We start from the raw sequence: 14,578 nt of genomic DNA, 5'->3' as shown, positions 1-14,578 counted from the left end.
GGGACATAATGCAGTTGAGATGGCAATGCTTTAGATTAGATGATTGTTCAAAATAGCCTATTGAATATCTGGAATGTATCATATGTAAACCCTGATATTACACTGCATCAATTTTTCTTTAATAGCTGTGCACACAGCATATACACATCGATGGATAGTCCTTATACTAAGACCGAAAATTTCCCCACTACTTGGTGCAGGTTGCCAGCTTGAACAGGGCCATGACGATTCGCTTTCAGGTCGGAACCGGTGGCAACATGTGACAGGCTCAACATCAGGTCCAATATTACAGTCCTATCAGAAGGGCAACTGTTCCCTTTTGATTGCAATTCCTCGTCTTCTGATTGCATTTATTTGTGAAATTAAAATGACATTTAGCTGGTTAATTTCAATGAATTGTCTCAATACTCTCCCCATTTTACCAAAATTAGGGCCATCTGGGAGGCGAATTAGCGATACACACATTTCTGTATGGAAACGGCTTAAGGGCAGATTTCTTTTGCGATAAACCAAAACTTATGCGACAAAGTGTTTTTTTTAGGCATGACGTCATCACACCCACCATTTTTATCGATAAAAGGCCATTTGAATGAAAACAGACAGAAGACGGCAAATTTTGCAAAAACTATATGCATTTTCACTTTGTCGATAACAAAATAGCGTGAAAAGTGGATGGAAACTAGGCTATTGTTGTCAGATGAGTGGAAGCTAATGTGTAAACATGAATTCACCAAACTGTTTTGTTCAGGATTCACAGTTTGGTACCCCCTTCAACAATTCCATTCATGTAATTTATAAAATGTAATATTTAAAAGTCTGGTTTTCCACCATTGAATGTTTCCCCTGAACTTGTATAGCAGAATACGGTATAACACCGCTGCCGCTGTTTCTCTCTTGACTCGGCAGTATTAATATAGTCAGCATTTGACTGATACTAAACAGTAATACTGATGTGTATTTAGCTATTTATTTTATTTTTATTTATTCTTTATTTTCTCAGTGTTGATTTCTAGAATTTGTTGACAATGTATAATAATAATGTCAAATATTCTTTGATAAAAATATTTGTTTAAGAAAGCAGCCTTCTGAGTACCTTTGCATAGTCATATTGGTGCAAAAGCGGTGAAAAATCCACATAGAAAAGGTCTGTTTTCATTCCAGCTCAAATTTAATATATCGGCCACCATATTGGTAATCGGTGAATTGTCCCTCTCTAAAATCGGTATCGGCCGGGCTCGACTAGCAACAACCGAGTACACCTTTGCAACGGCAATGGCAACACCCTAGCAGTATTGTGGCGGCAAGTATTGTATGGGTAAGCACAATACACACTTCAGAAAAATGTACAAATCTACTGTAGTTGACTATTACTGCCATTTGATCATATTTAGAAGCTTGCGACCTGAGGCTAGATGTAATCTTATTTTGTATTTCAACTGAACCTAAACTGTTAAGAAGTCTATTTGATGTGGGCTCTTTCCTGTTGTCGCGCACATGTTTGTGTGTGTGCCTGTGCATGTGTGCACATATTTGCAGTAAGCTCAATCTACTCTAAATGTAGCTGAAATGCAAAGTACAAGGCTGGTGAACAACGAGTCCTGACTGGGTAATTAAAGAGCTGGGAAGAAAAAAGGCAAGGCAGACTGACTGGAAACCACTACCAGCCCTTGAAGAAACATCTGTGTTAAAGCAAAACAAGGTAATTATATGGAAAGAGGGAGGAACTGCTAAAGTATTTTGCCTACAGAGTGAGGCGCTTTGTCTGCCACTGTAGCATCCTTCTGTCCAAAAAGACCACAATAGTGGGAAAACTACAACCAGACTTCTTCATGCAGCATTTGTTTTATATGTTAGTAATGTGTATTCCACATTTACATTTTCTTTTCACCATTTCACAGTCAGAACTAATACAAATGCATTTTAGTGACACTTTGACTTCAAACCTACATACCTAATGTTATTTTACAAAATAATTTTTTTTCCTTTTAATTAATGAAAATTTTTACATTTGTGATGTTGAACAAATTCATCTGTCACCTAACTGAAAATAGGTAGTACTCTCAAACAAATTCACTTGAATTTATCAATTTCACTAACATTGTCTAGAATTTAACTGATTTCAAGGACCCTTCCAGACACAAACATTTCTGTGAATGGTTTAATTTTTTATAATAAACTTGAGGCTGAAAACTTGCACTCTCCCAAGACTGAGAGTTCACTATTATACATTAGCCAGTCAGATGAAGGCTACAGGGAATGAATGAATGAATCCTGGATGACCCCTCTCTCTACTCAACTGATACAGCAAAGCTTCACATTGGCAGACTCTCTGCTTTAAGGTTATTACTGATAGGGAAGACATGCATATGAGCACTTGCCAAATATCTTTTCTCTAAAAGATGCTGGCAAAGGCATGAATAGTAGGATCTGTGTATTGATGAAGTAGAGCATTAGGTCCGAAACGTACTCATGAATAGTGGTCGACTAATATGGGTTTTTTAATGGCCGATGCCGATATCCAGAAAGCAGGGTGGCTGATAGGACGATACAATGCCGATATATAACACAATTTAATATAGTATATAACAAATATAAAATTGCTAAAAAAAATAAATAAAAAAAAACAATTATTTTGCACTATATTTACTCAATTTCACACAAAATTTTAGCTTTGTAAAAAAATAAAAAAATATTAATATTGTGTTTTAAATGGTAGATAGCAATTTCTTCTGATTTCTGTTTAGTCATCAAATTTTAGTAATTTATTTGCACAAAGAAATTGTTATATATTAGGAAGAAGGAAATAACAGTACACACAGTAGTCCAGCAACCATGGATGGCATGTCCACATTAGCAATCGTGTTTACTCAAAAAAAAAATAAATAAAAAAAAAATAAAAAAAATAAAAATAAAATAAAAAATAAAAATACCAAATCAATAAAATGGCGTCTCGTTTACTATGCTTTGTGGGTGTGGCTTTTTTGCTGTGTCATCACCATTCATATCTATACAACCCAGGGCTCGACATTAACACTTGTCCCTTTTTTCCAGGACAAATGGATTTTTGAAAGGGCAAGTGAAAGAGAATTTTACATGCCCGACCGCACCAGCAGACTGATTAAAATGTCAATAACAAAAAAATAGGGGGCCTGGGTAGCTCACCGAGTATTGACGCTGACTACCACCCCTGGAGTCACGAGTTTGAATCCAGGGTGTACTGACTGACTCCAGCCAGGTCTCCTAAGCAGCCAAATTGGCCCAGTTGCTAGGGAGGGTAGAGTCACATGGGGTAACCTCCTCATGGTCGCGATTAGTGGTTCTCGCTCTCAATGGAGCGCATAAGTTGTGCGAGGATTGCGGAGAGTAGCATGAGCCTCCACATGCGGAGTCTCCACGGTGTCATGCACAATAAGCCACGTGATAAGATGCGCGGATTGACAACTGAGACTTGTCCTCCGCCACCCGTATTGAGGTAAGTAACCGCGCTACCACGAGGACCTACTAAGTAGTGGGAATTGGGCATTCCAAACTGGGAGAAAAGGGGATAAAAAATAAATAAAAAATAACTGGCAATATTTGTGATAGCCTAGGCCTGTGTCACTTATTAGAAAGTTCATATATTAATATTCTGCTGTTGAAAGTAATCCAGAGCACGTAATTTTATAATTCGCTAGTGATCTAGTAACAGCTTCGCCCTGTTTGATTGACAGGCAGCGTATGTGTGTGTGCTAAACATGCACGTGTGTGTGAAAATGCTCGCACTAATGTGCATCTGAAAGGTCAAATACATTCCGCCAAAATGCCCGTCTTGGTGATGTATTCATGTAAACACAGAGAGTTATGTCTAAAGTGAACGTAAACAGAAAAAAGCGGATTTGTATTAAAATGTCGGACTTGTAAGTGTAAATGTAAGCTAATAGACCTGCTGCTGTCTAGTGTGTCATTATAATAAACAACCATAAAAAGACCAGTAGTAGTTTTATGTTGCATTTCATTCTGAATGTTTACTTGAATACTTGATACTGCTGTTAATTTTTTTTTAAAGCTGTTACAAAAAGAACTGAACTTTCTAAATTTGTATTTTTGGTTCTATTATTTTTAATCTATTTCTATTCATTGCTGTTTTTTTTTTTTGTTTTTTTTATTACTGACTGTTTAGTAGTCTTGAATAATTACTTAAGAAATTGAAACCATTCTTCCATAATTAACAAATTAGTTAAGTGTTATTATTTGTTGTGGTTTTTAAGCTGGCATTAAGAATTATCAAATTTCACTACAGACTCCTGAAATTTTGGTATTGTAATAATGTATAGCCTTTATTGTACATGGTAGATCTTGCTGCAATAACATGATGAAAATGTAGATCTCACTCCATAGAAGTGTGAGCACCCCTGCTGTTAATGGTGGCAATGGAGGCTTTTTTTTTTATTTTACTACCATCCTTAACATAAAATTATTATCATATGGCAATAGCCTCCTCTCCTACCCAGTGCAGTTTACATCTGTCGCAGAGAATTTAGTTGATTGCATAGGTACACAAATAGTTTGGGCATCAGTCATAATTTTAGAAAAACATACAACATAAACTTTGACATGTTACTTGAGCATGTAACTTCAATGTCCTTTTTTCTCTCCGGACAAGTAACTTTTTTTTATAGTAAGTTACTTATTCACCGGACAAGTGAATGACCAATGTACTTGTACGGAGGACAAGCACATGGCAATGCTTAATTTCGAGCCCTGCAACAAATGTGTTATGATTAAATTACTTTTAGAGCACAAAGTGCTTCACAGATCTAGCCTCTTAATTTTGCTCTCAAAGTGCACCAGACTGATGCATTTAACTTTAAAATGTACAAAATTTTCTTACAGGGGAACATGCCCCTGGACCCCACCAGAGGGTCCGAGGTCAACCCACCACAGTCTCACAAACTCCTGTGGGAAACACTGACCTGTATACGCGCGCACAGTCAAATGAAGTATACTTTAAAAGGCTAGCGTTCGACCGTCCGCAGACGCTAAGATTTTGCTTCAAAACCTATGTATATTTGGTGTTGTTGCATAGGGTATTACAGCAGCATTGGTATAAACTTTCTTCTTCTTCGGTCAGGGTTAGTTTTATCTTTCATGTCAACCATAGTCATGGCGGAGCAATAGTGTAAGAGAATCTTGCTAAGAAAGTTAGCTAGTAGTTGCTTAGCAGTTTTTTTTAAACGATCAATATGTTTATAGCTAGCTACTTAAATAATTAACACATCCAGTTTAATTGTAAACACATCTGAAGGTAACTCCATCACCCCCTTGAGTAATGAGGTTTCTTACCACAACTAAAACTCAAGAAAGCACATTAAACTTGTACAACAGAACCACACTCTTGCAGTATGTTGGCCAAGCATTTGCATCCGTGTTGCGCAATGTTTCAGGCCTTACTCATTATAGGAGGAATTAAACAAAACAAAAAAAGACAATTATAGTACCCTTTAGCATTTTGTTAAAAAGATAACCAGATCCTTACCTTTCTGGCAGTGGTTGGAGGTCCAGCATCTGTAATTGTATTTGCTGTTGAAGTTCGTCTTGATACACTGAGGGTTGTCCTCCATGATTCCAGGGCAAACATCTCCACACTCCTTCGACTGCTTATTTCCAGCAATAATATTGTTAAATTCAGCATCCATAATGAGGGACCAGTCTACAGAATCCAAGTAGCAGAGCTCAGGATTCTTCTCGATTCGTATCGCTCCTCGAGTGATGTTTCGCAGGTTGTAGAGGCCAATGTCCTTCAGGCTGGTCAACTCAAATATGACCAGGGCATAGTTGTAGAACAGGTTGCGGCCACGGATGACAGTGAGGTTTGGGAAGAGTGTGCTGAGTGTGTCCAGCCCGGAAACACGGAAGAGGAGAAGGTAATCCGTAATCATGGTCAGCTTGGGGAAACTCAGGGTGCGGAAGACCTCCTGGTTGTTATTGTTTTTGCCTCCGATGAGAAGAATTTGCAGGTAGCCCTCAACCACCGTACAGTTCTCCAGACGCTTAAAATTACTGATGTCATTTCCAATGTCAATGCCTGGACCACAGACTGGATTGGGGGAAAGACAGAAGTAATAATCAGATGACACTCATCGCAGAGGATTGCTATATTCAACAGTAACTAGTGGTAAACAAACTTTCAACAGATGCATTCTTCTGCGTTAGTGATGCAGTTTAAATTAAACATGCATATCAAAATAAATATTGGCCTTGAGCAGTTGCTTCAATCTTTCACCAAATAAAACAAGGAGTAGTGATTGTCTCCTTTCATTGCAAAAGTTTTAATATTAACACTTTTGAAAATGTATTATGGGGAAAAAAAACTTTGCACAGTTGTTGACTGACTGGACAATCCATTAGTCACTACGCAAATTACGTAATATAGCGAAGACAAACTAAGAAGCGCAAACAATGCAGAATGTACACATTAAAACAGCACATTCAGTCCAGAGAAATTATCTTCAGATGCAATGATTTAAAGTATGATTTAAGCCAATAAAATGAACGCACAAGACATTTACAGACTGTCAAGCCAATTAGATGTGAAAAGTTTCGCCTAACTTTTCTTCTGCCAATGACATACTGGCATTAGCCATGAAGAAAGCTTTATGAAAATACTTTTGTTTTATGACAGGCATGCCAAGACAGACATCTTTTTGTTTACTACCACCCATTATACCGTTTCCTCTCTACAGAGTGATTTGCCCACAGGCTAAAACATTTACAGTAAGAGGAAAACACTGAGAAAGTCATTGTGAAAAATGTAATAAGATAATTATAGACCTCCTGAATTATACAGCTTACATTAACTTTAAAAGAATGTCTATGGTTGTTCCTTTTGCTCGATTTGCAGAGCTTACCGCTAGCAACACCAAGGTTTGATTCAAACCTTGAAGGCACTGTCACTTCGGATAAAAGCATCTGCTTAATTGCATAAAAGTGAAAGATACGCTTTTAACCCTTTAAAACGCTGATAACACTTAACAGGGAAAAAGCTTGCTGCTTCTTCTTTAAGGCAATCGTTTCTTTAACATCCATTTTTAAATTGTAATTTTAACAAGTTTGCACTGGAATATTATGCTTAATACAATTATGCTGCAAAACAGAAGTAAAACTAAAGGGGAAAAGCATCCTCCTGTCTGCAGACTAGAACATTTTTACACTGCAGAGTAAACAGTACTATCTTTATTGCTTTGAAGGCTCTCCAAATCTCATGTTTACATTTGATAACCCAATTCCAGCCTGCCACTGCAAACTTGCCGAGGTAGCGGGGTTGAAGCATTTGGAAATTAGGTCAGAAACTGATGTCATTGTTTAGAAATGAAACACCAAAAAAAAAAAATTGCAACCCAAGCTTGTAAATACTAGCACACAGAGTCTACAACAAGACAGAGCACAACAGAATGCTCCAGTATGAACGAAGAAGCTAAAACAACCACAATGGCTGAGCGGTGTCAAAACTTGCCAATATCTTAAATCAGGAGGAAATGTTAGTGATAAGATCCTTAAATCAGAAGTATCCATGTTGTATTGATAAAGATTTTTCCAAATTGCTTTAATCCAACCAAAAAAGGCAGATCAAAAAATAAGCCAGTTAACCTGAGGCTACATTTATGCCCCACAGGGAGTCTTTAGCCATCCTGTGCCAAGAGAGACAGGTTATACTTAGGATTTCCATGGAGAACCTCTGCCTTGCTGCCCTGAAACCGCTGGGGCTAACAGTAAAACCCAATTAAACATACTTCACAAACTCCTCACTCTTCCAATCAACAGAACCGGGTCTGTTTTGCTAGAGCGGCTGTTTTTACATGTTCTATTTTAAAAACATGGATTTTTCTCTCTCTCTCTCTCGCTCTCTTGATGAATTGGATGAATCGGGAGGTCTTATTCGCAGTTTACTTGGAAACTTGGACATTTTGTGATGGTCAAACATGAAGGGAAGCAAAATAGCTTTTTTTTTTGTAAGAATTGACGGGGTTGTTGGTTTTAAGGAGACAGAAAATTTAACAGGCCTCCTAGGCATCTTCTGTGTTTTCCTACATATGTATGGGCCAGTTTTAGTATTTTTTTTTTAAAGCTGATGTGTTTCGTTTTTGCAAAGTTAAAATACTGTCTCGTGGGGCTGGCCGACATTAAGCCAAAAGTATGCATTACTTTGTCAGTGTTGCCACAAATGTCGCAACAGAAGCATTGGCATAAATTCTGAAGTCTTCTTCTATGGTCAGTTTTCTCTTTCACGTCAACTATAGTCAAGGGGGAACACTGGTGTAAAGAGAATAGTTTTTTAAACTATGGGGTGGGTGAAAATATTGTTTTTCCAATTAATTGTGATCTTCATTTGAATGATCTCGATATCGATTCTTAAATCCCAAGATCGATCTTTCACTCAGTGCGCAACCCTCCCCTACAATGAGAGGAAATGACTCGCATTTGCAACCAAATTTTGCACTATGCGACTAAAGTGAATATATTTGGCAACTGGCTGGTAAATGTTTACATTTCACTCACCAGTAAATGTGTAGTTTAGTCGAGAAGTGTTCAGCAGCGAGATCCATTCACAGAGTGTTGTGAGTAAAAGTTGTTCCGTGTAATGCATGTCCAAGACGAGATCCACACAACCCATTTGTCATTGAATACGGCCTATTTTAATACACTTTCCGTTCTTTACAGTAAGTTGTTGATCAAAAACAACTACAAAAAAGCATTTAATTGTAACCATGCGTCGCACAGAAGAGGTAAAGCCATTCGAGTCCTCTCTTGTTAACATGCGCTCATTTAAAGGCGCTGGTTACTGAAATGCCGTTTTGTGCTAAAGAGACAGTACCGGTTTTAGCACATGTTCAACAAATCAATGTAAATACTTGGAAATAGTACAAATTATGCAATTTAACAAATATGTAACAAAAGTAATATATGTATAAATAAATATATTATCTTATTTATTGATTGAATGCATTAATTTGTTCATTTTTAAAATGCCAAAATGTGATCAAAATTATGAAAAATAAAATATAATTAGAAAATATTTATATTTTCCTAATGTAGTTAAAGGTTCCCCTGTATAATTAACAGCATTAGCTGGGAGATTATTTATTTTATATGCAACCAAAAGGGACATAATATCTGAAATAAACATCAATTTACATCAAACAATATAAATCGATATTGAATCTAAATCTGAAAAGCTTGTGAATCAGAACTGAATTGAATCAGGGAATCTGTATCAATACCCAGCCCTTTTAAACTATCAATGTTTAGAGCTAACTACCGAAGTAATTAGGCTAAGGCAAGTTCTTTTAATTTGAAGTTCAACAAGTATACTCATTTTAGGGTTTAATACTACATAAGGTGTGTGAACTCTTTTCGATTAAATTACACCAATTTCATTTGCACGTTTGACTCCACTGAAAGACTTTCTTGTGACGCTCCACACTCCAGCTCAGTAGGTGGCAGTAATGCACCATGAGCTTGATTGCCAAACGCTAATAAACATCACAAGAAGAAGAAAAACTTTTGCATGTGACAGCAATATGGATCATAAAAAACACTTCAATTAAACGGTACATAAATAAACAGTGATGGTGTTGATGCTGGAGGAGTTGTTGTGTTCAGTTGTCTTTTTTCGATACACAACAATATAATTTTGGCTGGATAGCTAGCTGCTAGCTAGCAGCTACCAAGCCTTATTACTGGTTTCCACGACAGCATGGCTTATGTAGCTGCTAGCCAGCTAATACTTCCTAACAGGCTGATTTCATGACAGTGATTCAGTTTGCTAGTTGTGTGCATGACTTTGACAAACTGCTTTCGTTTTTAGCAACACGTACCTGATCCGACTGTCTAGATGTAGAACATAGGCAAAATATCAAAAATTACACAAAAGCTTACCACCGTTATAGAGGATTTATTTTGTCAGATAAATATTGATATAGTTTTATCGCTCAGCTCTACTTTCTCGTATCCAAGCTTCATACACAAAAGACAACTGTAAGTAAGCCATTCGTGTATTGATTATTCCCGAAAAGTGTAAACACGTGGCACAGTAAAATGTTCATACACTGATCTGTTAGTTTGAGCAGCACGGCCAGCCCGACACGGCAATGCTGACTCAACCAATGGCATGCGTTTGGGGCGGGACTATCTTTTTGTTCAAACAATGGCGGGAGTATTCGGGAATCCATTTAAAAACAATGCATATTTTTGCAGTTCTGTTTGCAGACGACAGTGTTGCAAAAACACTTCAGCTTTAAAAAAATCACTTTTTCCAATTTGTTTGTATGCAGTGGTTAACATTCCAAGGAAACCATGCAAACTATTTTCTCGGCAAAGCACAAAAAATTACACGTACAGTATCAAGTAAACAAAAATGCCCTCTTACTGAGCATGTCAGTGTTTTTCCATCACCACTGACACTAATTTATTGTCTCTTAAATCACTTTCATTTACAGAGGCAATGCTAACACATCCTAACCAGCCCCCCTCTAGTAACATCACAAAAAAAACACACAGTTGAAGTCAGAAGTTTACATAGTCTTAGGTTGAAGTCATAAAATTCATTTTTTAACCACTTCACAGATTTAATATTAGCAAACTATAATTTGGCAAGATGTTTAGGACATCTATTTTGTGCATGACATGAGTAATTTTTCCAACAATTGGTTACAGGCAGATTGTTTCAATTAAAAGTGAAACAATCACAATTCCAGTGGGTCAGAAGTTTACATACACTAAGTTAACGTTGCCTTTAAGCAGCTTGGAAAATTCCAGAAAATGATGTCAAGCCTTTAGGCAATTAGCTTCTGATAGGAGGTGTACTGAACTGGGTGTACCTTTGGATGTATTTTAAGGCCTTCCTTCAAACTCAGCTCGTCTTTGCTTGACATCATGGGAAAACCAAAAGAAATCAGCGAAGACCTCAGAAAAAACAATTGTGGACCTCCACAAGTCTGGTTCATCCTTGGGAGCAATTTCTAAATGCCTGAAGGTACCACCTTCATCTGTACAAACAATATTACGCAAGTATAAACACCATGGGACCACGCAGCCATCTTTCCGCTCAGGAAGGAGACACATTCTGTCTCCTAGAGGTGAACGTAGTTTGATGCGAAAAGTGCAAATCAATCCCAGAACAACAGCAAAGGACCTTGTGAAGATGCTGGAGGAAACAGGTAGACAAGTATCTATATCAACAGTAAAACGAGTCCTATATCAACATAACCTTAAAGGCTGCTCAGCAAGGAAGAACCACTGCTCCAAAACCACCATAAAAAAGTCAGACTACAGTCTGCACGTGCACATGGGGACAAAGATCTTACTTTTTGGAGAAATGTCCTCTGGTCTAATGAAACAAAAATTGAACTGTTTGGCCATAATGACCATCGTTATGTTTGGAGGAAAAAGGGTGAGGCTTGCAAGCTGAAGAACACCATCCCAACTGAGAAGCATGGGGGTGCTTTGCTGCAGGAAGGACTGGTGCACTTCACTTCACGAGGAAGGAAAATTATGTGGATATATTGAAGCAACATCAAGACATCAGCCAGGAAGTTTAAAGCTCGGTCGCAAATGGGTCTTCCAAATGGACAATGATGTTGCCTCCAAAATTGTGGCAAAATGGCTTAAGGATAACAAAGTCAAGGTATTGGAGTGGCCATCACAAAGCCCTGACCTCAATCCGATAGAAAATTTTTGGGCAGAACTGAAAAAGGGTGTGTGAGCAAGGAGGCCTACAAACCTGACTCAGTTACACCAGTTCTGTCTGGAGGAATGGGCCAAAATTCCAGCAACTTATTGTGAGAAGCTTGTGGAGGCTACCCAACATGTTTGACCCAAGTTAAACAATTTAAAGGCAATGCTACCAAATACTAACAGTGTATGTAAACTTCTGACCCACTGGGAATGTGATGAAAGAAATAAAAGCTGAAATAAATCACTCTCTCTACTATTATTCTGACATTACACATTCTTAAAATAAAGTAGTGATCCTAACTGACCTAAGACAGGGAAAGTTTTCTACAATTAAATGTCAGAAATTGTGAAAAACCAAGTTTAAATGTATTTGACCTAGGTGTACGTAAACTTCTGACTTCAGCTGTATCTGCACTATCTGTTGGTTATGTTAATCAAAGGAAACAGAGATAATCTGCGGCAAACGCTGTTAATCACCTGTTTCAAAAAGGAACAAAAGTTGGAAGTATTTGCATAAAGTAGCTGTAAGACTACTAAATATGTACGTGAAACAAGTTAAATTGTCATACGAACGAGATAACACAAAATTAGTCAGCTTGTGTAAGATTGTTCACCAATCTAAATCTTACAAAGCCATATGGTCATTCCAAAAAGCAATGCCCATCAGAAGGTCAAAACATGATCCGAGTGTTAAAAAACTACAACTTAATTACTGGGAATATCCTTTGAGTTTTATGCCCAATGTCCAAGTCTGATGTCCAAACAGTACCCCAAGTGAACTATCAGTAAGGTATGTTTACATAATTGGAAGACACTCTTGAATAAAGCTAAATACAATTTAAAAGGTTAGCACAAGTTACACTAACCTCAAAATAATCTAACTGCACTTCAATAATTTATATCCCAATAACCTGTTGGGTGAATCAATATGGTTTAAATGACTCAGATCCTGCCTTCAAAATATCCCATGCTGATTTCATGATGTTGTGATAAGTCAGACTTGAGTTAACTCATTCTGCTATATGTAGATCTAAACATACGGGTGGACTGGAAAATCTGTCACTTTGGATTACATTACTATTATTATCATCATTTGATGGTTGTAGATGTAAATAGAAACCCCTATGACGGTTTAAATGGCATGATTTGAATCATGATGACTATAGTTTACTGTTGTTTTCTTTGACATTGCAGAGCCAAAAAACTTAGCAGATAATCCTGTGAAAGCAGGAGAACATTGGATTAAGAGAAAATTAACAGGTTTAAAAAGTTTTCCTAGATGTTTATGCACTTTTCTGGCCACATATCTCAAATAAAACCGTAGAACTCCACATAACACCAATGAGATCACTTGCAAAGGAAAATGAAAGTGAATTATTCAGGTTCTCATCCCAGCCACACTTAAATAAAACGAAAACTATTTCACGCGCATTCGCTTTAACTTACTTTCTCCATGGCAGAGAGCGCTTAGGACCAGCACCAGACCACAAAACAAGGTCCAATGTCTCCTCTGTTTACTAGACCTCATTCCTGTACAAAAACAAGGCAAACACAAGGCAAAAAAAAGGGGTACAGCTCAAGCCTTTAAAGTGGATGGTGCTTGACTCAAAGTATTTAGGTACAAAAATATTTCATCAAAGTTTCTTTATCCAGCTCGGTCCTTCCTTTTGAATAGGTGAAAAATTAACAGATAGAGGAGAGCAGGGAACAAATCAAATAACACTGATTTCGTCCATCTTCGTAGTGTTTTTGCTGGGATAAATGACCCTCCAGACACCCCAGCGAGCTATCCAACAGACACAGCCCGCTCTGCCCTCACCATGAGTCGGATTCACCCGCACCGATTCTCGTGCTCTTTAAAATTATCAATTATTATTATTGAGAGCTGCTTCTCGCCGATAAACGTGAAAACAATCCAGAAAAACACGTCAAGGCTTGATAATCCACATTTTCGTGCTCCATTTCGTGGTAAAGTGGGGAAAACACGTTGTAGGTCTCCTCGTTGGCTGCTTTTTAGCTGTGAAAACTGCTTAGTTAGATCCAATGGCTAAAACAGTCTGGACGCATGTGTCTGTCTGACCGCATATGTGTGTATGCATGCATGCGTGATCTTCATGAGCTGCGAGATGCCTTATTTCTATCATACAGCGTGTGTTAAAGGCCTAAAATCGGTGAAGAAACTCAAAGAGATGGCAAATAATATCCGTCCAGTCTGTAAAATGGTCTCTCTATGCCTCCCACCCTCTTCAGTATGAGATTTCAGAGATGCATTTGTCCCATCAAGACGCGGGAATTGAGGTAATTGAACACAGATGGTGTTTGAAGGATCGGTTCTGTTAATTTAGGAGATGTGAAGGATGTAGAGTAGATCCCGTAGTTTCTCTCCGTTGAATTGACTCTGTAAACAAGGCTTGATCTCTCTTAACACACACACACACACGCATTCACACACAGAGTAGGTTAACATTACGTTGGAAAAGGTATGACGGAAAACCCGGCATGGATCACACACACAGAGAAAAGAGATTCGGGTTTCGGGTTCGCCAATACTGGTGAAAAACAACTTCAACAGCCTACCTAGTGAACAGCCTGCATGCCTGACAGCAACTTTAGACATCATAGTCAAAAGTATATATATATATATATATATATATATATAGGTGATTTGTATCTAGGAACATTACTCTTGTCCTGTGTATATCTATAATAAAAACAATGTAATGTCATAGGTCTACAATGTACAGTATATGGTATTTTTAGTGAGCTGCTGATCTGGACAGAATGTTTGGGCATCATAGGCACATAAAAAAATACAAAATAAATAAAAATAAGATTTACCAATTTCAAATTCATAACAAATTTCCTA

The 14,578-nt window shown here is 37.6% G+C and overlaps 1 protein-coding gene across 1 annotated transcript in view; it reads right to left on the bottom strand.

Annotated features, from left to right (window-relative positions):
* The window catches only part of LOC127444755 (insulin-like growth factor 1 receptor), a 125,010-nt gene extending 110,883 nt beyond the window's left edge, over nt 1-14,127 (bottom strand). Inside the window, exons 1-2 of the mRNA XM_051704317.1 lie at nt 13,159-14,127; nt 5,516-6,076 (exon numbers count right to left, since the gene is read on the bottom strand). Of these exons, the coding sequence (XP_051560277.1) occupies nt 5,516-6,076; nt 13,159-13,240 (643 nt within the window). The 5' untranslated portion in view covers nt 13,241-14,127. The remainder of the gene's footprint in view (nt 1-5,515; nt 6,077-13,158) is intronic.
* Nucleotides 14,128-14,578: the final 451 nt, after the last annotated feature.

Source organism: Myxocyprinus asiaticus, chromosome 1, assembly GCF_019703515.2.
Source record: "Myxocyprinus asiaticus isolate MX2 ecotype Aquarium Trade chromosome 1, UBuf_Myxa_2, whole genome shotgun sequence".
Lineage (NCBI taxonomy): Eukaryota > Metazoa > Chordata > Actinopteri > Cypriniformes > Catostomidae > Myxocyprinus > Myxocyprinus asiaticus.
Note: the sequence above shows the minus strand (reverse complement) of the source record. Positions and strands in the feature narration are given on the sequence as shown.